The sequence below is a fragment of the Schistocerca americana genome, chromosome 1, assembly GCF_021461395.2.
Source record: "Schistocerca americana isolate TAMUIC-IGC-003095 chromosome 1, iqSchAmer2.1, whole genome shotgun sequence".
NCBI classification, from domain to species: Eukaryota; Metazoa; Arthropoda; class Insecta; order Orthoptera; family Acrididae; genus Schistocerca; species Schistocerca americana.
The window spans coordinates 219,803,231-219,827,790 of record NC_060119.1 but is presented as its reverse complement, the minus strand read 5'-3'; the positions used below and the strand labels follow the sequence as shown (position 1 = coordinate 219,827,790).

The window sequence follows — 24,560 nt, the reverse complement described above, 5'->3', positions numbered from 1 at the left end:
TCATACGCTAATGGGATAAAACATTGTGACCATTAGCTTAATAGTGTGTCGATCCACCTCTGCATGCAATGGCAGCAGCAGTTGTGCATGGCAAGGATTTGACAAGTTCTTGGTAAGCTGCTGGGGGGAGACGTATACGCACTGGCCCTGCAATTCCCGTACATTAGTGCCCGGCGGTGTCCGGACGCGAAGCTAGCGCGTGATAGCGTCCCAGATGTGGTCCATCGGGTTCTGATAAGGTGAACTTGATAGCCAAGATATCAACCTGAGTTCACCATCATACTCATCACCACGCTGTATCACCGTTCTGGCCTTGTAGCTCAGAAACTGTAAGATGTTTCTAAAGATACAGAGACTACTGAACATTAGGTATGAAACAAAACATAGGGTCACAGATAGAGGTAACCTGAGTGAAACGCGTTTGCTGTCAGGAGAGCAATGAATGCCTTCAACGATTACCGTAGCAGTACATTGTCAAAAGATCTCTGGAAACCCCAAGGAAACTCTGAACTTATGTAGAGGCTGTTAGTGGACCAAACTTAGTGTCCAGTCCATAGTGAATGAGACAGGAAATGAAATCGAGGGTAGCAAAGCAAAAGCTGAAATCCTTAACTCCGTTTTCGAACGTTCCTTTACAAAGGTAAACACAGGACAGTTGCCCCAATTTAATATTCGTACCACTGAAAAGATGAGTGAAATAGGTATTAGTGTCAGAAGTGTTGAAATCGTTAAAACAGAACAAAGCTCCAGGGCCCGACGGAATCCCTATCACATTCACAAAACTACCATAGAGTATTCTTGAAATCGATTTGTTGTAGAATATTCTAAGCGCAAACACAATGAGGTATCTCGAACAGAATGGCCTCCAGTATGCCACCCAGCATGGATTTCGAATACAGCGGTTATGTGAAACCCAGCTCTCGCTTTTCTCACATGACATACTGAAGGTAGCAGATCAAAGCTGCCAGGTAGATGCAATGTTTTCTGGTTTCCGAACAGCATTTGTCTCTGTAACACACCTACGGTTATTGCCAAAAGTTCGAACATATAGCGTATCAAGTGAAATTTGCGACTGTTTTGAGAACTTTTTGGCAGTGAGGACGCAGCATCTTATTTTGGATGTAAAGTCATCGACTGATGTAGAAGTAACTTCGAATGTGCCCTAGGGAAGTGTGCTGCGACCCTTGTTGTTCATGCAGTATACTAACGACCTTGCGAACAATATTAATAGTAACCTCAGACTTTTCGCCGATCGTGTGTTTATCTATAATGAAGTACTGTGTGAAAGAAGCTGCTCAAATATTCAGTCAGATTTGATAAGATTTGAAATTGGTGCAAAGATTGGTAACTTGTTTTAAATGTTCAGAACTGTAAAATTGTACACTTCATGAAACGAAAAAGCGGAGTATCCTATGAGTCACGGTTGGAATAGTTCAACTCACACGAATACCTGTGTGTAACAGTTCGTTGGGATGTGAACTGGAATGATCACATAGACACAATTGTGGGTAAAACAAGTGGTAGACTTCGGTTTATTGGTAGAATACTGGAGAACTGCAATCAGTCTACAAAGTAGAATGCTTACAAACCACTCTTGCGATCCATCCTATAATGATGCTCAAATGTGTGGAACTCGTACCAGATAGGACTAACAGGGGATATTGAACATATACAGAGAATGTCTCCCCCCCCCCCCCCCCTCCTGTGAACCATGGACCTTGCCGTTGGTGGGGAGGCTTGCATGCCTCAGCGATACAGATAGCCGTACCGTAGGTGCAACCACAACGGAGGGCTATCTGTTGAGAGGCCAGACAAACGCGTGGTTCCTGAAGAGGGGCAGCAGCCTTTTCAGTAGTTGCATGGACAACAGTCTGGATGATTGACTGATCTGGCCTTGAAACACTAACCAAAACGACCTTGCTGTGCTAGTACTGGGAAAGGCTGAAAGCAAGGGGGAACTACAGCCGTTTTTTTTTCCCGAGAGCCTGCAGCTTTACTGTAGAATGCTGAAGATTAGATTGGTAGGAGGTACTGAATAGGATTGGGGAGAAGAGAAGTTTGTGGCACAACTTGACTAGAAGAAGGGATCGGTTGGTAGGACATGTTCTAAGACATCAAGGGATCACCAATTTAGTATTGGAGGGCAGCGTGGAGGGTAAAAATCGTAGAGGGAGACCAAGAGATGAATACACTAAGCAGATTCAAAAGGATGTCGGTTGTAGTAGGTACTGGGAGATGAAGAAGCTTGCACAGGATAGAATAGCATGGAGAGCTGCATCAAACCAGTCTCAGCACTGAAGACCACAACAACAACAAACAGAGAATGTCAGCACGAATGGTGACAGGTTTCTTTGATCAAGGGGAATGATGCTGAAGAAACTGAAGTGGCACACTTTTGGTTATAGGCGTAAACCTTGGCGACGCAGTCTACCAACAAAGTTTCAGGTACTGGTCCTGCCATGCACTTCACGGTCGTTCACAGAGTATGGACGTAGAAGTAGATGTAGATCTCATCACTTTTGGGGAAAACACTGAATAAAATGGGATACAGGTGGTTTGCAACAGTGCTGACGTAATCCGCACCTTTCGCGGTGACATCGATTACTAGCACAGATCTCATGTAAACCGAGTTGAATATCCCTCTTTGCATACTACTGTCCCCACTGGCCTACATCCGTGGTGTGGTGCATCTTTCGAGCAACTGTCCGTCTGGATGATAGCTTCTCCGGAGACGACCATCGACTTGATGTATCGAGAAATGTGATTCATCCGACCAAACAACACATTTACATTGATATATGGGCGAATCTCTATGCTCCCAAGCCCATTGCAACCATAACTGACGATGTTCTTCGTTCAACGGGTGAAGACGTTGGGGTTGCGTGCTGTGAAGCCCCATGTTGAATTAAGTGCGCTGATCGGTGTGTTCTGAAATACTTGTGACTGTATGTGCATTGTATTCTGTAATGAGATCTCCCAGAGACTTGTTCCATTGGATTCACAACAGGTGAATGTGGTGCTTCGCTGTTTCCGATATGTTCGTTACCAGGTCCCAGTTCATAACAATCAGCGCTTTGTCAAAGTCGCTTATGTCAGTGGATTTCACCACTTGTTGGCCGTATCGTCGCTGCAATGATTCAATATTGTCTCTCCTCTGCTCATACACTATTCTTGTTTATACGTCCTCAGTGCAGCGAAGTGGCATTCAGTCTCGCGGTGTGCGGTGTTATGAAGTTTTGACCCGTCAGTGTATGTTCATATACAAATATAAGAAATTAAATGCAAAAAAAAACAAGAAATTGTGTCTTGATTCTAAAGTACCCATCAGGGAAGAAGCATCGTAAAATGAAAAGTGAGGCTGCCACTTCGAGGAATGTTAATTTGTTTTCCTTGTCCTGCTCCTGAATATGTAACAGATTATTCCCATTTTTTTAATATTTCGATCAATCTGTCCTATTCGCGCTCTGTATTTGTGAAACAGTCTCTGTCAAGTACTTGGCAGCGGTATTATGCTTATCATAGATCTGAAAGCAGTTATGTATGATATCACTGGTTGCGATCTAGTTTCCCAGCATCAAGAGAACTGTGCTGAAGTAAACATGCTTAAGTTGTTGGAGTGACAAGATAATGAATGAAGCGTTCTCCGCAGAATCGGCGAAGAAAGGAGCGTAAGGAAAACACTGGCAAGAAGAAAGTATAGAGTCGCAGGACATGTGTTACGACATCGAGTCGCATTCGGGAGGACGACGGTTCAATCCCGCGTCCGGCCATCCTGATTTAGGTTTTCCGTGATTTCCCTAAATCGCTCCAGGCAAATGCCGGGATGGTTCTTCTGAAAGGGCACGGCCGACTTCCTTCCCTGCCCTTCCCTACTCCGATGAGACCGATGACCTCGCTGTTTGGTCTCTTCCCCCAAAACCAACCAACCAACCAACCAACCACATCGAGGAATAACTTACATTCTACATGCAGAAGATAAAAATAGCTGGGGAAGACAGAGATTAGAATGGATGTAGGATGCATGTGCCACTTTGACTTGAAGAAGTTGGCGCAAGAGAGGAATACGTGGCGGGCCGCATTGAACCAGTCAGAGCACTGATGATTTTATATATATATATATATATATATATATATATATATATATATATATATATATATATATATATATATAAACCTTTGTTTCTGCGATAGTCCAGATATATCACTTTTAAAAATGTATTACAGCCACTTCGAGAACGTCTGACGGTAAATCTCTTTATGAGCCCGTATTTCGCTAATTTTCCCATAAAGTATTTCCCTGATTTTTCCATAGGCGTCACTCCCTGAGATTTACGCTGGAGGTAGTGATATGTGGCCTGAGTCTTCTGTTAACGAACGTGTCCTTGGTAGACGACGCTTCCTTGTAGTTTCTATCAGTGGCGTATGAAGAGCATTTTCATAAGCACTGACGAGCATTAAGGACTTGTCGATCATACGTTTCATAAGTCACATCTTTCGCAGATGAATTACATTTGGTTGAAATTTCACTACTGAATCTCAGACTGGTGTCCGTTGTGAAACAACTAGTTTGACGTGACTCCACTTTATATCCCTACAGATGATCAATCCAAATTTTGTATTTTACCGATATGATTGTCTTCAGTGATTTATCGCAAATAGAGCAGTTCAATCGTGAAAGGTGTTTTCGTCTGTTTGAGAGCAGTATGTTGCATTTTCTTATACTACGGATCAGCTGTCAATCCCTGTCAAAGCGTCGTTCATCTGAAACCTTTTCTGCCCTCAACTACAATTTTTTGCTATATGGATATGGTAAGCCTCTTTGATCACCTGCAGCTGTCTAGAACGAAAATTAGAATTATATTAATACCTTCAGCTGCTGACGGACGTTGATATATATCAACGGGGACAGGTGAAAATGTGTTCCCCGACCGCGACTCGAACCCGCGATCTCCTGCTTACATGGCAGACGCTCTATCCATCTGAGCGACTGAGGGCACGTAAGCAGGAGATCCCGGGTTCGAGTCCCGGTCGGGGCACACATTTTAACCTGCCCCCGTTGATATATATCAACGCCCGTCAGCAGTTGAAGGTATTAATATAATTATAATTAACAATTTTTGGCCTTTGCTCCTTTCCTAGTACTACCATATCTTCCGCTAAGCCCTCATCTCGTGGTCGTGCGGTAGCGTTCTGGCTTCCTACGCCCGGGTTCCCGGGTTCGATTCCCAGCGGGGTCAGGGATTTTCTCTGCCTCGTGATGGCTGGGTGTTGTGTGATGTCCTTAGGTTAGTTAGGTTTAAGTAGTTCTAAGTTCTAGGAGACTGATGACCATAGATGTTAAGTCCCATAGTGCTCAGAGCCATTTTTTTTTCTACCGCTAATACCCACTAGGAGTATTCTACTTTATCGACCAAAACTTATATAAGGTGCAAAAAAAATATAATGACGAACTTCAAGCGCTTGTGGAGAGTATCTCGAGGAACAAACTGCCGATTGGAACTCTCTTGCCCGGACCCGTCATCAAATTGCAACACAAAGGAGATCGCATTCCGTTGGATCAGGAAATTTGCGTTGTAACTCTGACGCCTCTTCGTCCGTTGCGATTAGCAGTCTATGCAGTGCTATTGTGGCAGGAATTGCCGCATTATGCGCCACTTAACCTCCTCAACGCTGTAAGCACAAGTGCGAGGGACTGGGTCTGCGGTCCATCAGCGTCATGACTCCCGTTTGCTGTGGTAGGGGTGGCCTAGAGGCAAGCGTTTTCCCCCATAGCTATAAGTTTCTGTAGCCTCGTTGAATGGTGTTCAAAAATGGTTCAAATGGCTCTGAGCACTATGGGACTCAACTTCTCAGGTCATTAGTCCCCTAGAACTTATAACTAGTTAAACCTAACTAACCTAAGAACATCACACACATCCATGCCCGAGGCAGGATTCGAACCTGCGACCGTAGCGGTCTCGCGGTTCCAGGCTGCAGCGCCTAGAACCGCACGGCCACTTCGGCCGGCAATGGTGTTCCCAGACGTGGCATTCCGTCCTCAACTTGATCCTTAAGTCTCCCTGCACAACCACTCGAAGATTTTCGACATATTTTTGTTACGTCCGGTGTCCACAGTAAACATGAAGTGGCCCTATGACACTCCCTTGGTGTTATCCCGAAGTCACTTCTACGCCTGATGATTTCGTACTATTAAGAACGACGTGTTGTCTAATTTTTTCAACGCAATCGATTTTTTTCGAAAGCCTGTAACAGTGAAATTAATGATTCAATAACTGAACATTGCATCAGTTACCAACTGGTCGCAAAGCCGGTCCGATAATCGATATGCTAGTATTTTACTCAGGAAGCGACAGTGCGGAAATGCATCGAGTGACTTCAGTCGAGAAACATAGCGTCAACATGGGCTCCAATGTCTACTCCCTTTCTGATGTTGCGGACGAAATAAGCTAGTTGAATTTTACATTCTGGCGACTGCACGCTGGTTCCTATATAGAAGATTTGCTTTCTCCAAGAACGTCGTAATATGTATTAGCTGGGGTAAGTCAGGTTAAGAGCACACACTTCTGCCCATTCGTTGTTGCTGGCTGCCTATATATGGCCATAGCTTCATTACCGTGTATTTCGCAACTGTGGTCATCTGGAAAATTTTGCTGAGCTCGGCTACTCTGTTCTTTTTTTTCTTTTTCTGGGACCTGCTCTCTTGTGGAAGCAGTACCTCAGTCTGTTTCCGTATTGCTGCAAAGGAGAAATCATATAGGCATCCACGTCTCGTAAGAGTCCAAATTAGTTCCCCAGAATATGTATGGTTGTGAATCTTGTCTGAACATTTAGTTTTTAATTATACAATCGTTTACACTCATAGCTGCGTAGGAAAAAAACTTCTTTGTCTACAGTTCACCATAATTTCATACATCGATGTGTTACAGATGTCGTTTATCAGTAACAGTTCCTTTTAGTAAGTTTTTTACTTGAAGAACATAACTGCGAAATCTATCTTTCTTTCAGGTATGGCATACCTCACACTAAATCTCGCAGTGATTCCTTTCATTGCTCCTTGGTACAATAATACGTTTCTGGATCGTTGCCGCGCGGGGTAGCCGTGCTGTCTAGGGCACCTTGCCACAGTTCGCGCGGCTCCCCAGCCCCCCTCCCCCCCCCCCCCCCCCCCCCCGTCGGAGGGTCCAGTCCTCCCTCGGGCTCGGGCATGGATGTATGTGTTGTCCTTAGCGTCAGTTAGTTTAAGTTAGATTAAGTAGTTTGTATGCCTAGGGACCGATGACCTCAGCAGTTTGACCCCATAGTCCTTACCACAAATTTACTTTGGATCGTTAGCACGTTAAATGGAGGTGCTCTACCTGTATTTATTTTGTTGCAAATTTCGATTCGACATGCTAGGTTATCAAATATGGCTGAATCAACTTTCCACTGTACCGACATATTAAATCGACAATTGCTTTACAACAAAATTAATGATAATGAAAAAAAAAACTTTGAATGTCTTTCATTTTTAACAAGACACAAACGTTGATGCGAACGAGTCTTTTATATCTATTTTGTCCGCAGGTATCATCGAGAAGCTCGAATACCTCAAGGACCTCGGCGTGGCAGCGATATGGCTGTCCCCTATCTACAAATCGCCCATGGCGGACAACGGCTACGACATCGCAGATTTCAGAGAGATAGACCCAATGTTCGGCACTATGGAAGACTTTGACAGATTACTGGATGAGGCTCACAGCAGAGGTAAGGAAAAATTTTCTGCCCACACGGCATACCCAGAATATAACGACTACTCTTCAACGGCTGGAATGAATACTTCTTATTAATTATAGACAGTAGCATCTCTAACAAAAATGTCTGACAAACAGCTGGTCCATTTAATTAGGGACACTTCAGCGAAGAGCAAATTAATGGAATGACCATGTCCGAGTTTTGGAGTCATTTAGTCAAAGAAGTCATATACAATTGAGACAAAAGTTGTTGAATACCCTAATTCTTTTTGAAATAACATGTTTGTGCAACACAGATTTAACTGTATTACCTGATGTGAAATACTGTCATAGCTCAAGGCAAAGCGCAGCAAATGAACAAACACTAACCATACACTATCGTTATTTACAAAAGATGTTCTCGGTTTTAGTACATCAGATAACACCTAAAATATTTTATTCATTTCGTTTTAGGGGTTTAGTACCTCAGTCGCTAAAAACTGAACCCTTATAGGATCACTCTCTTTCCGTCTGTCTGTCTGTCTGTCTGTCTGTCTCCCTGTCCGATTGCTAAAAACAATTTTTCTCAGGAACGGGTGGACGTATCAAGTTGAAACTTACATTACATACTAAAGTCTGTTGTTCCTCGGCTGCGTAATAAACGTCAATTTGCAAGTCAATGCTGTCAGAAGGCACGGCTATTTATATTACATGTTTTGATACTCGAAAACTCTTTCATCAAAGCCTATAGTGTACTTCCCGTTGACGTTGAACCACGAAATTTGACAAGACGCAAGCTTTCACAGTAGAGCGGTCGCCTGCTCCCTGTGTGACTTTACGTCACATTTATATCGCTGAAATTAAAAATTGACGAACATTTTGGAAACACTGCGACCGACACTCTGCCATTAATTAATGTCGATAACAGGCAAAAATTGTCGAGATTCTCGATTCCCGTAATGGATTAACTGTCTGTATACACAAGTAAGTTTGTACGTAACCATCACTGTGCGAAACCTACTCACATCTGGCCAGATTTTTCTGTGTCCAACTGCCGCTAATTCAGCAGAAAATTTGATGCAGTGCATCGTTTCATCATTTAATTTAATTCGTTTTTTTTCTTGTTCACATTTGAATGTATATTTTAAACAGATATTTTTCTGATTGTAGCCTGGTATTGTATCCGATTTGTGTTACCTGTCACGCCACGATTTTTTGTGGAAATGGTAAATTATCTTCTAACTTTCAAGTAAGAAACCAATTTTCTTCACAGGCGTAAACACAACACCAACTTCATTCTGTCGAAAGATTTTCTCAAACCAAGGAAACATATAGCGTCCACTTGTTCGTTTCGAACCTTCTTTCCAGAATTATGAAGGTATTTTAAATCTGCCTTCGTAATTACTGAGAATTGTGTATTTATATCACCAGACGCGTTTTATGGTCATTGCAGCTGTTTACTGTGTGATAATGCGATATCTATGCTGTAGTTTTCTTAAACTGTCCGGATATATCAATTTTTACTTGTTTTCGTGACACGTATCTTTTACTGTTGTGATTCATATATAACATTCCTGTTTAAGGAAGCCTGAAAATGTTGAGTGGTTCCTACTATATTTCCATATGTTCATAGCCGGCCGCGGTGGCCGTGCGGTTAGGGCGCTTCAGTCCGAAACCGTGTGACTGCTACGGTCAAAGGTTCGAATCCTGCCTCGGGCATGGATGTGGGTGATGTCCTTAGGTTAGTTAGGTTTAAGTAGTTCTAAGTTCTAGGGGACTGATGACCTCCGATGTTAACTCCCATAGTGCTCAGAGCCATTTGAACCATTTGAACCATATGTTCATATGTACCTTATACCAAGTGACAAACGCCCGTCAGTCATTCTGATGTAGATTTTGTCACAGTCTCTGCCAGTCAGCTGGTAGATACCAGACTACTGGTGTCTTGATTTGGTGTTTCTGTATTGAATTATTCGTTTTGCATACAATGTTTATAGGCTGGTTTTTGAATATATTCTCTATTTTGTGTGTGAGGCTATTGTGGTAGACCATAGTGCTGCCTACATTATTTTTACCCCTATTTATAACTTTCAGTGTGCATGCATGTATGTGTTGGTTTTTCTTTTTCTATCATGTTTCATGTCTATTTCTCCGTCAAATTTATCTACACGTGCTACTTTTTCCATTCTTAATGTTACTTGTTTTATAGCAGTTACCTCTTCTTGGAAATCAGAAGTTTTAGGGGAACTATATTCAGCCTGTTTAACATATATTTCACTGCAGGTTGTTTGTGGTTCTGTTGGTGGTTTGAGGATACATTTATTATTGTGTATGTTGTCAGTTTTGTATGTGTGTAATAGGAGTCTTTGTGATTATCTTTTCTTGTGTGGTTTTACCCAGAAAGTAGATTTGCTTTCTTGTTCTTCTTCTATTATAAACCTTACGTCGTTAGGTATTGTATTTATAACTTTATGCAGTTGTTGAATCTTAGTCTATGGATTATCTACCACGCATAATACGTCATCTAAGAAAACGACCCAGTAGAGAATTTTGTAGCTTTTGTATTATATGTTTAAATATTAGTTCCTCTTAAAGACTGACGAAGATATTGGCTAGTATTCCTGGAATATCTTAACCTACAGTACAGTACTCTTGATTGAAGTAAAAATAGTTTTGCTTTTTTATTAACTATAGCAGTTTTATTTTTTATTTACGTGTTTCTGAGGTAGCTGGTTGCAACCTCTTAAGGTTTTTAAATCGATGGTTCTTTTTTAACAAGGATGTATTTTTATATGCTTTCTATATAAAAAAAGGTACTATTGCTATGTGTGGGATTTTTAAATCTCTTACATGTGCTATTAGCAGAATGGCATTTTTATTTGTCCTCTCATTTTCAAGTCTACAGTACTAATTGAACAGGGTTTACGTATGTTTTGCTGGTGGGTAGCTGAGAGCTGCTCTAAAATTTGCTATGGGTCCGATGGGATTGTGTGTCTTGGGTATTTTTAGCTGGCATCTCTCGTTTGGTGCCTTAGGTTTTTTTTTAAGCCTATGTACCCCTCTTTCTGAAATTATGTGGGTTATGTTTTTGAGTGTGTTTGAAATCAATTTGTTGGATTGTGTGATTATATAAATATTCTTTATTTTATTTTACTTCCTTACTTACGAAACCCCACAATTAAATTTACTTTAGAGGAGGAACTGCATTCGTATTGCGTACATAATATTTATGCATATACATGTAATTGGACACTTGTATACTTCACAACATAAGATAGTTCCTGCACACTAAAACTGTAATTTTACATACCATTAATTAGTTAATTAGTGGTTTCAAAAATTTTTATGTTTTTGTGTACTAATAGCTACAAGGTATTATTCTGATTGTAGTTTTTAGGCACAAGTGCTCGGACACAACAAATAAATACATCAACTGTCCAGATAATTCCATCTCTGACATTGATTCTAAATAAATAATTTTGCTTTTGCACAGACAGAAGTCTTTCTCGTTATGTACACGTGATTTTTTACTTTTTTAACTTTTTCTGTCAATTTTTTCAAATATATATGCAATGTATTCTCTCGTGCTGAAGACTTTTGAGGATGGCGAGTCACACTGCAATTTTACCTTTTCCGATTTTGCTAATGTAGTGTGGCGTCTTTCTTGATTTTACATGAATATAGCTACAGTAAAATAATTATTGACGCTCATGGGCTACAAATTGCCTTGACTCAAACACCTTTTCTGAAAAGTGTAAATAAATTTAGAGCAGCAAAAATATCCAGGCATGACTAACATTTTCAGTTTACATATAGTTGCTGTTTTTTAGTCTTACTTGCAATGCAAGATATATAAGCCTATGGGTGCAACGATTTATTAAATAGAAAATGTGCATAAAGCAATTAGATGTGCTCTGCATCCACAAAATTATATTAAGTAATGAATCATTCTTCACCATAATTCAGTAATAAGCCACACTCTTCCATCTTTCATAGCTCCCGCATCAGTCCCTCTGTTATAATAAATCCCTTGCAGAACAATCAGTTGGGATAAGACCTTTTTCCACTGTTTTCACTAACCGTTTCTCTTTGAGTCGTTCAGGTCCTCATCTCCATTCATCCAATGTCCAGAAATCTCACACCATTAGTTTCTCTCACTACCCACTACTCAGACCTCCCTTCGACTGTCCATTCCTCTGATTTTACGCAGATATCAGTCTCTGAGAAAGCAGTCACACAACAGAAAATATACATGTACAACACTTATATCCGTATAAATTTACATATTTGGAGTACTTGGTTTACTTTTTCGTGTCCGGAGCTGTAAATTTTTTGGCACAGTACTGGGCTAAGTGAAAAGCTTCCGGCGGGCTTAGCCAGAGGTCGTGTAGGGAGCAATGTGCAGGATAATTTCGTCACGTTAGGAGGCGTTCCATATTCTGAATTTTTTCACAGTTGCACTTATTGTCATCCGGTTAAAATAGGATCCATTTTATCAGATTGGTTTTGCTAGAGGTTACACAAGTTCTGATACGGTTTAGCGTTTTCCATGACCTGTAATGTAATTCAGCACCAGTTGGTGGATGTTCGGAAATAGGGTAGCCGACAGGGCGTTCATCCAAAGTGTAACTGAGGAACCAATATCTTGATTTTAGTCTTTTTAATCCATAAAGGCTGCCATGTAGTGGATGGCGCTCATCGAATATCTATTTGAAGTGCTGAATGTGTTCATGAGCTACCCTATGAGATTTGGGACTGCTGAAACCTGAAGCTTGGTAGAGATCTTCCAGTGGAGCGGACTTCATGCTTCCTGTGACTAGCCTACAGGTTTCATTAAGGCTTATGTAGATCTTCTTACCCTATCTAGAACAGAAAGGGCACTCATACTCAGCTGCGGGAAAGCAAAGTGTTAAAGCTGTGGTTCTAAGCACAGTAGGTTTGGCTCCTCTAAAGATATTGCTCATTGCACATTGATGTTTGTATGTTAGGGAACTGTCAAGCATGACTCCGAGGTATGTCGACAGGTCTGTGTGCTCAAGGGTAGACGCACTACATTTAACGAAATGGTTCAAATGGCTCTGAGCACTATGGGACTTAACATCATAGGTCATCAGTCCCCTAGAACTTAGAACTACTTAAACCTAACTAACCTAAGGACATCACACACTCCATGCCCGAGGCAGGATTCGAACCTGCGACCGTAGCAGTCCCGCGGTTCCGGACTGCAGCGCCTAGATCCGCACGGCCACCGCGGCCGGCTTACATTTAACGCACAGCTTTCTAATTGCTAGGCGTGTGTGCAGATGAAAAGCGCAAAATTTCGTTTCATTTGGATTTAGTTTGAGAGTTGTCATCGCAGTATGTTAGCATTGCTTGTAGGGTATTCTCCAACTTTACCTATACTTCCTCAAAGGTTCTTCCTTACGCTGTAATAGCCAGATCGTCAGCATAAGGAAAATGTCGCTTATCTTTGGGTAATGACTGATAATTCGTATATATTTTGATCCGGATGGGGGCTAGAACACTTCCCTGAGCAAGGCCGTTTTTTCTGCTTCCTCCAGCTTAGTTGAACCAGAGGCAAGCACGATATTAATTTATTTTTGTATCCCTTCTCTATAAACTCCGTGAGTGGCAAGATATGGCCAGTACAAGATGTACCTGGCAAGAAACCAGCTTGCTGTGGGATTAACTTTGAATCAATGACGTTATTGATTCGATTAATTATCAGCCTTTCAGACAATTTTAAACGGTGACATAGAAGGGCTGATAGCTGCTTGGTGAGTCGGGTTCTTTTCCTTCTCTTATAAGTGCTCTTACCTTGGACTTCCTCCATAGTTTAGGGATTATGAACGTTTCTCGGCAGTAGTTAAATAGGCTTAACACACAATTTTTCGAATTCGGTTCCACACACACGTCATGAACACCAATACGGATTTTCATGGAGTTTATGCCCTCATTCAGTTCTTTCATTATGAAATGAGAGGAGAAGTTGTAGGTTTCTGTGGTAATATCACATTGTACCTTCCTTTTGTCGTGTTTTTTGCTGGCCATGCCATATAGTAGTAGTTGATACGTAGTTCTATTAGGTGTCGCTCTGGTCATTTCTCTTCTTTCTTTTGGGTCCTCAGAACTTTCTGATCTGATCTCACGCAATGTTGCTCGTGCCTGACATTTCCGCTTTCTCCAAGGTTTCGACACATTTCTTTTGCCTTCATTCACTTCGTGCTCTTGTAAAATTTGTGCCACAAGCTATTGTGTCGCCACTGACAGGATCTTTTGAGTACCATTAATCATATTTCGCTAAAATGTTATTGGTACCCTCCGAGAATCCCGATATGAAGTTCTGTCTACAGCCTCTTGGCATGTGGTTTTTTGACACTTTACAGAGACTTTGTACAAAAAGTGTGAAGTCTTCGAGTACGAGATTTATGCTGTTGATTTACTCGTTTAATTCCCTGGAAAAATCCGTCCTTCTGGCTTTTTTAGAACTGAACCTTCTTCGAAAGGGCCTGTTAACAGATTTGAGTTCCGAGAAGACCTGAATTGCAAAGGGTGTATTTTGAGTTTTTGGAAGAGTTTTATATACACCACTGGCCATTAAAATTGCTACACCAAGAAGAAATGCAGATGATAAACGGTTATTCATTGGGCAAATATATTATACTAGAATGGACATGTGATTACCTTTTTGGCAAAATTTGGGTGCATTGATCCAGAGAAACCAGTACCAAGAACAACCACCTCTGGCCGTAAAACGGCCTTGATACGCCTGGGAATTGAGTCAAACAGAGCTTGTTCATCAAGAGTAGTGACTGGTGTATTGTGACGAGCCAGTTGCTCGGCCAACATTGACCAAACGTTTTCAATTGCTGAGAGATCTGAAGAATGTGCTGGCCAGGGCAGCAGTCGAACATTTCCTGTATCCAGAAAGGCCCGTACAAGACCTGCAACATGCGGTCATGCATTATCCTGCTGGAATGTAGGGTTTCGCAGGGATCGAATGAAGGGTAGAGCCACGGGCCGTAACGCATCTGAAATGTAACGTCCAATGTTCAAAGTGCCGTCAATACGAACAAGAGGTGACCGAGACGTGTAACCAATGGCACCCCATACCATCACGAGGGGTGATACGGCAGTATGGCGATGACGAATACACGCTTCCAATGTACGTTCACCGCGATGTCGCCAAACACGGATGCGACCATCATGATGCTGTAAACAGAACCTGGATTCATCCGAAAAAATGACGTTTTGCCATTCGTGCACCCAGGTTCGTCGTTCAGTACACCATCGCAGGCGCTCCTGTCTGTGATGCAGCGTCAAGGGTAACCGCAGCCATGGTCTCCGAGCTGATAGTCCTTGCTGCTGAAAACGTCGTCGAACTGTTCATGCAGATGGTTGTTGTCTTGCAAACGTCCCCATCTGTTGACTCAGGGATCGAGACGTGGCTGCACCATCCGTTGCAGCGATGCGGATAAGACGCCTGTCATCTCGACTGCTAGTGATACGAGGCCGTTGGGATCCAGCACGGCGTTCCGTATTACCCTCCTGAACCCACCGATTCCATATTCTGCCAACAGTCATTGGATCTCGACCAACGCGAGCCGCAATGTCGCGATGCGATAAACCGCAATCGTGATAGGCTACAATCCGACCTTCATCAAAGTCGGAAACGTGATACTACGCATTCCTCCTCCTTACACGAGGCATCACAACAACGTTTCACCAGGCAACGCCGGTCAGCTGCTGTTTGTGTATGAGAAATCGATTGGAAATTTTCCTCATGTCAGCACGTTGTAGGTGTTGCCACCGGCGTCAACCTTGTGTGAATGCTCTGAAAAGCTAATCATTTGCATATCACATCATCTTCTTCCTGTCGGTTGAATTTCGTGTCTGTAGCACGTCATCTTCGTGGTGTAGCAATTTTAATGGCCAGTAGTGTATAATTCCAGTTTCGTTAAAAATTATCTCCATACAGTCGAGATTTGATTTTTATTGTTCATTGTAAAGAACAATTGAATAACGGGACAGAGGTCAATGAAATGAAATGTCGTTTGGCGAGAGCGTCCCGGCGGGTAAACCTGATCGCCTGCTGCAAGTCTTTTGAGGTAACGCCATTTCGGCGTCTTACACCTCGATGATGATGAAATGATGATGATGAAGGCGACACAAACACCCAGTCTCTGAGTGAAGGAAATCTTTATCCCAACCGGGAATGTTCAAATGTTCAAATGTGCGTGAAATCTTATGAGAGGACACGAACCTCCACCGGGACCGGGAATGAAACCCGAGCCCCCGGCATCGCAAGCCGGCGCACAGTTCACTCAGCTACGGTGGCGGACAGAGGTCAATGAGTTCAAGTGTCATCGCGAATGACCTCCCCGTGGGGTGATTAACGCGCTCCCAGTCAGTCTTTGTCGGGGGGTCGCACAATATAGTCAGCCATTTCTTAAGATGTGGCGAATAGTACTGTCGAATGGGTTTCAGTGTATGTACAAAATCGCAACCCTGTGAATAAAGCAGATAGCTGTAGAGCTTCAGATGTCCAATTTGATTAGTGAAACATCTAGAACAGTTTCTACAATGTATGTTTATGTGCAAGAGTTTTACCTGTGTATAATATGGACGAACAGCCATCGCTATGACTGTTATAGGTGTGCATTTGTCACCACACAGTTTGTGTAATAAGTTTTCATCTTTACCTGAATAAAGTGACAATTCAAAAACCATGGCATCCCACACAAACTTTAGGAATATTTATTTAGTAGATGCGAGCCTTAGCTAAGTTTGTTAGTAGTTCCACAACAGCCTCACAGCAAGTAGAGAGTGTAAGGTGGTTTAACTTTTCATGTAGCGCCACTCTACCTATTTTATTCGTATTTTTAGGCTCTAATAGTACCCCTCAGCCCCATTAACATATGAATTCGTATCTGTATTTGTAAATGCGCATGTAATTCCACATGTTGGCCATGGTGAAGCTAGCTGTCTTCTTCGATTTCTGAGAAGCTGTATTTTTCAGTTTATTCAGCACCGCAGCCGAAGCAGAGAGACAGCGGAGGGACCTTTGTCACAGCCATAAATGTGTAGCTTTAAGTGGTCAGGATTGATGTAGCCTTCAACAGTGCACTCGCCCCCACCCCACCCCCAAACCCCCCATCACCCCAATCGGGGCTGGCCATGTTAACGCAACTGGAAGTGACACGCACACAGGCAGCTTGAAAGCCCTCGTGCAAAGGAGCAATGCCTACGTGGAATGCCTCCGTTACTGAAAGAAAGCGCTGTTTGGAAGATTTCTATGGGAGCCACAAGACACAGCCTCTCAATGGTTGCTCCGAAACGTGGCTAGAAATATGGTTAGTTCCTGCCATGCCCCTACCGACAAAATAAACAAAAAGTCTCACTCTTGCTGGCGTTCTATCGAAATCTTGAAATTTCATTGGGGCGGCGTTCGTAGTCTCGGAAAAACTTGGCTAGAGATTGGATGGCGCTCGGACCCATTATCGTCATTGGTGGATAACTTGGAACGGTTCCAAAACTTCAGTGAGAAGGTAGAATTTATTTTCAGACACTCTCTGCATTTTGCCTTCTTGATTGACTGCCCTGCTGCCATCCTCGGGGGCCGCAGATGAGAAGATGGGTCCACTATACAATTAACTGCAGCTCACAGCCGGCGCTCTGGCAACAGAACACGGGACGTTTATTTGGTGAGATTTGGCCAACAACGCTCTCCCGTGGAGTAGTTCACGGATTGCGGTATTTTTTAACTTCGCTGAGTTAGTCGTTTCAGTAACTGATGACCGCACTTACCTGCTTGATTTGCAGGACGCACTTTGCATCTGTTCTTTCGAGTCTATTTCCATTAGCGCTTCGTGATATGGTCTTCGCTTAACCATTGGCAATATTTGTTACGCGATCCTAAAATTGATACTAAGATCACAATTACACATAACTGCTCTTTACCTTTGCATTCATTGCCATCACGTTGACGGTTTCTCACATAAATGCACATTAAGGGAAATGAATAGCGTATTTTATAAAAACGCATTTTCATTTATAGTTGGATGCCTTCTTTAACTGAAATATGCTCTGCATTTGAAAAAATGAGCTGTGTATTCCATGTATGACTATGAAGTTTTGAAGATTGGCCGACCTCTGTTAAATTGAGATTTAATAAGACGATATTCGTTCCATCAGTGTTTCATTACGTTTTAAAAGTAAATTCGTCTGACTGTATAGGGAGTTTTACTCCGCCTTCCAATCACAAGGACTTCAGGTTCGTATCTCAGGGCTATGCACTACTACAGCCACAACCAATCCAACACACAAGACGACTCAAGACTTACGTGCTACTCCTGTGCAGGAACGAGAACATCACTTGAAGACGTGAAAATGGTGGATATTTTAAGAATTTCTGTGTTGCTTTGATGTAACAACACATACATAGAGCCCTCACACATGCAGCTACTTCAATACCAATGGAGACAGTTATGTCCAATATGTGTAACACAGAGAAGTGATGTGTCAAGTGCCGAGACTTAGTTCACATTCAGTTGCGACACACATAATTTCTATTCAAGGATTATCACTCTTACAAGCATAACACCAAGCGACAACAAACAAAAAAACTGGTTTAAAAAATGATGTTGACTCTGAAGCAAATGGACAGACAACAGACAAAAGCTCTCACTATAGAGTTTAAGTATATTCTCACCACAAAAGAAATACACGATCACAGGAATGTAAATACAGAGCTAACTAGAGAATTAACAGATGAAAAACTTAAAAACATGTTTACCAACATAGATTAGAAAAGAAAACAATGAACTCTGAAATAACGGTCATTAACCTAATTTTAAATATCTAAATAAAAAATTATAAGCACAGAATACTGTACTACTGTAACAAAATCAGACAAAGACATCAGAAACAACATAAAAAGATTAAAATCCAACTGTAATAAAAGTATTCTTGGCATTCTTGTGGAGAGGGCGGAACGAGCCTCCAAGTGTGCGTTTTCACTCGACGCCACCATGAGACTAGGAAATGCCGGAACTCCCTGGAAACGAAGTGCATGAGGGCACCGGCCAATCCTCCCATCACCAGAGAAAATCAAATAAAGAGCACTTCTCAGGGCCATCTCTGACTACTGCTAGTTTGAATGGCGAGGCAATAACCAAGAACAAACAAGTCACAACTTCGCAGCTATAGCAAATGCATAAATGGGATATACTGTGTCTACTGAGGTGAATCAGCACATGAGACCCATATTAATAGGATGCATATAGATACAAATGATGGTGCAGCTTTCATTAGACCTGACCTGGCCTTAACTACCACAGGGAAAATAATAGCGAATGGCACTGAGATCTTAACTAAACTATCGAACGCGGAACCTTGATAGTGACATCCGTATATAAGCCCCTAGTTGAAAAACATAAGCTTATTATGCCAGGCAACTTCAGAAACCAAAAGACACGGTTTATCCTAAGTTACTTCAACTGCCACAGCATAAACTGGTGATACCACGAAACTGATGGCAATGGCCAAATGCTAGAAAAATGGATCCAATTGAATAACTTCTTTCTCCTACATGACTCAAAGCTGCCTTACTCCTTCACGAGCAAAATCTGGAAAAGAGGCTACAACCCTGACAAGTGCTTTGTTAGCAGCAACATCCAAGACAGATGTGTTATAAATGTACTCTACTGGCCATTAAAATTGCTACACCACGAAGATGTGCTACAGACGCGAAATTTAACCGACAGGAAGAAGATGCTGTCATATGCAAATGATAGCTTTTATCATCTGCAGTTCTTCTTGGTGTAGCAATTTTAATGGCCAGTAGTGTACTTTAGTAGTAATAATTAAACGAAAAGATACGTTTTGGCACGCTAGACCGAGGTAATCTCTCCATCTTCAATCACAGCACCCAATAATTTTACAAGATTATTCAGATGATGCAGCTCCTCAAGGAAGGTATGCTCGAGGAACCATCTGTTGTTCGTGTCACACTCCACTTTGTGATGTCATGCATGTAATACACTTCGCTCAACTGCGATATGAAGTGTGGGCAAAAATCTTACCGCTCCCAGAGCCAGAAATGTTGGTCTGTGCTTTGGTCAGTTTCGTCTACTGCCTTCTTTCCAGCATCACACATAACACTAGAATACCTTCTCTTGATCCTGTACCTGTTCTGAAATTTCGTTTAATTTTTACTTTTACTACATTCAAACTAGTTTGAAGCCATGGGATAAAACAACTGGAATATGTTACAGCATTCGTGTTCTGATAATTAATTCAGATTACATTTCAACTGGCCGAAATTCAAACCAAACGAATCAATAAGAACTGACAAATGTGACACATGCTACGAAGGCTGTCGTACCAAAAAAGTATGTCTGTTTTTACCGACATGATCTTCGATAGTATGTCACAGCTAAATCTCATTCCATGAGAGTCTGAAATGTCAGGAGTCGACCAAGTGTTGACCAACTGAATTTGCGTCAAATGAAGTTTAACACAGCCAATGAGGAACACCATCTATTTCTGGCGGTCTCGTTGGACGCGTCATTGCTGCTTATGTGCTTCATATCATGGCTTTTTGTGTTTTGCAGGTATCAAAGTGATTCTAGACTTCGTTCCGAACCACACCAGTGACGAGCACGAGTGGTTCGTAGCTTCGAGCAATCCAACACACGAGAACCACGAAATCTACAAAGACTATTACGTGTGGCTTGATGGCAAGGACAACGGATCGGTGCCAAATAACTGGGTGAGTTACATGTCAGCTGGCCTACAACGTTCAGATTCACACTTTTCTTAAGACAAGCAATTAACGTGCAATTTGTGTCATCAATTTTACGTTTTTAGGAATGTGAAACTTTCATTAATATTTACTTTCGTAGAATTACTCTAACAATAATTTGTTTTATAGTTAAGAAACATGGAATTGTGCTTGTGCAACTGGGTTAAGGCTGCTATTGTATAGAATGGTTCCCCTAAAGCCGCTGCATACTCGACAGTAATCAGCAGAAAGCCCTGCAGCTAGGTATAGGAGCCTTAGGTCTCAATGACGAATGAAATGTTACTCCGTGGAAGCCCATTTACCAATGTGAATAAAGTGCTTTGCAATAAATTACTTCACAGACGTTCAGACGCCTCCTTGAAAGTGTCTCCAGCCGAGTTCAAACCATCGTAAAGGTGCAGGATGGACACACCACAAAGTAATGTCCACTAACGTGTCTGAATACTTTTGAGCAAACATTTTCTCAGTTCACTGCATACGAGGGCAGTTAAATAAGTAATGCAACACATTTTTTTCTCTGCCAGTTTTGGTTGAAAAAACCGGAAATTTCTTGTGGAATATTTTCAAACATTCCCGCTTCGTCTCGTATAGTTTCATTGACTTCCGACAGGTGGCAGCGCTGTACAGAGCTGTTAAAATGGCGTCTGTAACGGATGTGCGTTGCAAACAACGGGCAGTGATCGAGTTTCTTTTAGCAGAAAACCAGGGCATCTCAGATATTCATAGGCGCTTGCAGAATGTCTACGGTGATCTGGCAGTGGACAAAAGCACGGTGAGTCGTTGGGCAAAGCGTGTGTCATCATCCCCGCAAGGTCAAGCAAGACTGTCTGGTCTCCCGCGTGCGGGCCGGCCGTGCACAGCTGTGACTCCTGCAATGGCGGAGCGTGCGAACACACTCGTTCGAGATGATCGACGGATCACCATCAAACAACTCAGTGCTCAACTTGACATCTCTGTTGGTAGTCACAATTGTTCACCAGTTGGGATATTCAAAGGTTTGTTCCCGCTGGGTCCCTCGTTGTCTAACCGAACACCATAAAGAGCAAAGGAGAACCATCTGTGCGGAATTGCTTGCTCGTCATGTGGCTGAGGGTGACAATTTCTTGTCAAAGATTGCTACAGGCGATGAAACATGGGTTCATCACTTCGAACCTGAAACAAAACGGCAATCAATAGAGTTGCGCCACACCCACTCCCCTACCAAGAGAAAGTTTAAAGCCATACCCTCAGCCGGTAAAGTCATGGTTACAGTCTTCTGGGACGCTGAAGGGGTTATTCTGTTCGATGTCCTTCCCCATGGTCAAACGATCAACTCTGAAGTGTATTGTGCTACTCTTCAGAAATTGAAGAAACGACTTCAGCGTGTTCGTAGGCACAAAAATCTGAACGAACTTCTCCTTCTTCATGACAACGCAAGACCTCACACAAGTCTTCGCACCCGAGAGGAGCTCACAAAACTTCAGTGGACTATTCTTCCTCATGCACCCTACAGCCCCGATCTCGCACCGTCGGATTTCCATATGTTTGGCCCAATGAAGGACGCAATCCGTGGGAGGCACTACGCGGATGATGAATATTGATGCAGTACGACGTTGGCTCCGACATCGACCAGTGGAATGGTACCGTGCAGGCATACAGGCCCTCATTTCAAGGTGGCGTAAGGCCGTAGCATTGAATGGAGATTACGTTGAAAAATAGTGTTGTGTAGCTAAAAGATTGGGGAATAACCTGGTGTATTTCAATGCTGAATAAAACAACCCCTGTTTCAGAAAAAAAATGTGTTGCATTACTTATTGAACTGCCCTCGTATATTAGTTATTTGAAAACAAACACTGTAACGTGATTTTGTGCGACAACGCCTTTGTTTTTGTCTCAGAGGTTCTCTGATACGGTGACATTGTTCAAAATTTTGTCGAGAGTCTGAGAGATAGTGGGAGATTGGTAGAAGGGAGAATCAATGGCTGAATCTGTGAAGCGTGCTGACTCAGTCATCGAAAAGGCGAGGAACCCAATTTGGGCCCAGACCCACTTGCAATAGCAATCTGTGACATATTTTTTAACCGGCACTTGTCCCACTTGGGTGCAAGGAATTTCACCCTCAAAATTAATAGAATGTTTCACATTAATGGAGTTGCTTGTTTCGTTGCAGAAAAATATGTTCGACGAAGGAAGCGCTTGGAAATGGAGCCCGACGAGAAATATGTACTACTTGCACCAGTTCCACGAGAAGCAGCCAGACCTGGACTACAGGAACCCAAATGTCCTCAGCGCCATGCAGGTAAGCAACGGATGATAACGTCCAACGTCTTTGGCAAGTCCGTACTTAACAAATGTGCAGCACGCAACACGCCTTCCTTCTGCAAAGAACACTGCTCAGGGATATCATCGTTCTCGTTGCGATCCACGCTGTTTGCCTCTCTGACACAATTATCTCGCGGATGGTTAAGAAAACACTATACTGGTATACTCAAATTCATCTCTTCCACTACTACGTCCATTTAACTGTCTTAATACAAATCGTATGTGCCTTTTCATCAGCTGTATTGGGTTAATTGTTCTTCGCTCCGCTTGTACTGATTTGGACCCTATTGACAATATTATTGTACACAGAAAACCACAAATCCAACCAGTGTCCCGTCTCCTCAACAACACTTGCCTCGTAGGAGCTTACATCTGCTCAAAACACGAACTCCGCAACTGTCACAAAGCTATCCTCTGTGATGACCCGGTACACTTTTGGTTTGCAGAAGGCTTCCGTTTTATATTACGACCCACGTGCGGTACTCATCTATACAGTCTTCAATAAAGCATGCACTTATGTCTCCCGTGGTTCTTCTCCACCACAGTCTATATCTCTCCGCTTCTGGGTATTTATGAGAATAACTGATGTTGTGCGAAATCTTCTCAGATCTGGTTTCACCTTCTTTTTAGTGACACGTAGAAACGCTCTCCTGAAGTAGTAGTTTGACCATTCTAAGTATCTTACGTTCACCGAATGCTATGAGTTTTCTGTTACCTTTGCTCCTATTAACTATCAATAGGTTCAATCATCATCTTCTTCTTCTTCCTTAGCGTTTGTCCCGCGTGCTGGTGGGGTCCGCTGCTTTGCCTCGTTGTCGCCACTTCTTGCGATCTTGTGCCTGGTGAGGGTGAAGGCCTGAGATCATGAGGTCTTTATGCTGGGCGTCAAGCCATCGCTGCCTTGCTCGTCCTCCTAGCGTTTGCCATTTACATTTAGCTTGAAACTGGTCTTTGCCACTGTTGTCTCGGCTGCTCCAAGTACATACCTGTACCAACGTAGGCGGATTTCTCTTATTTTGTCTACTATTGGTGCAACATGAATTGGTGTAATAATAATTATAAAAGGTGGAAATTTTATTTATGCGCTGTCTTTTAAATATATATGATGGTATCTGATACTCAAGTACTAATGCAAAGAAACGTGATGATGCTTTAAATTCTTGCTATGATTTAATCTTTAAAATTTAATAATTCTCTTCCTTTTAATATTTAATTAATTAACTTACGTCGTTCTGATTTCGTAACGCTGACGGCGTTAAAATTTAAAGTTGTTCACTACCTGTTTCGTTTTCTTTCAATTGTTGCGAGCCAGCGATGGTGCAATGCCGTACGCTTTCAAGTCTACACATTTATAAAAATCAGGTCCAGGAAACACTTTTGTGATCACGGTTGCGATTTAGACGGCATTCGCGTAATTGTACTGATTAAGAGTTATCGTTTCCGAAATATGCAGGTTCTGTTAAAGCTGTGTGCACTTTTGCGCGTATAATGAAAATAGTCCTCACACGTCGCGTAACAAAAAGTAACATGCGAATCACAACCGTGGTCTAACCAAGAAAATATATGATGACATAAATGTTCTTCGCTGTTATTCAGGACAGGTTTAGATTAAACACCGCAATTTTCAGTCTTTAGAAATCACAAGACGATACACTTTAGAGATATTTGTTTTGAATAACTTGTATTTACCTTTTCTTATACAATATGGTGATTGTCCGCAAGGATTATCTCTCTCCCTCCTTTTT

The 24,560-nt window shown here is 42.2% G+C and overlaps 1 protein-coding gene across 1 annotated transcript in view; it reads left to right on the top strand.

Moving 5' to 3' along the window:
• Positions 1-24,560, top strand: part of LOC124620651 — a 383,337-nt gene that overhangs the window by 27,814 nt on the left and 330,963 nt on the right. Inside the window, exons 2-4 of the mRNA XM_047147087.1 lie at positions 7,564-7,743; positions 20,324-20,481; positions 22,664-22,792. Of these exons, the coding sequence (XP_047003043.1) occupies positions 7,564-7,743; positions 20,324-20,481; positions 22,664-22,792 (467 nt within the window). The remainder of the gene's footprint in view (positions 1-7,563; positions 7,744-20,323; positions 20,482-22,663; positions 22,793-24,560) is intronic.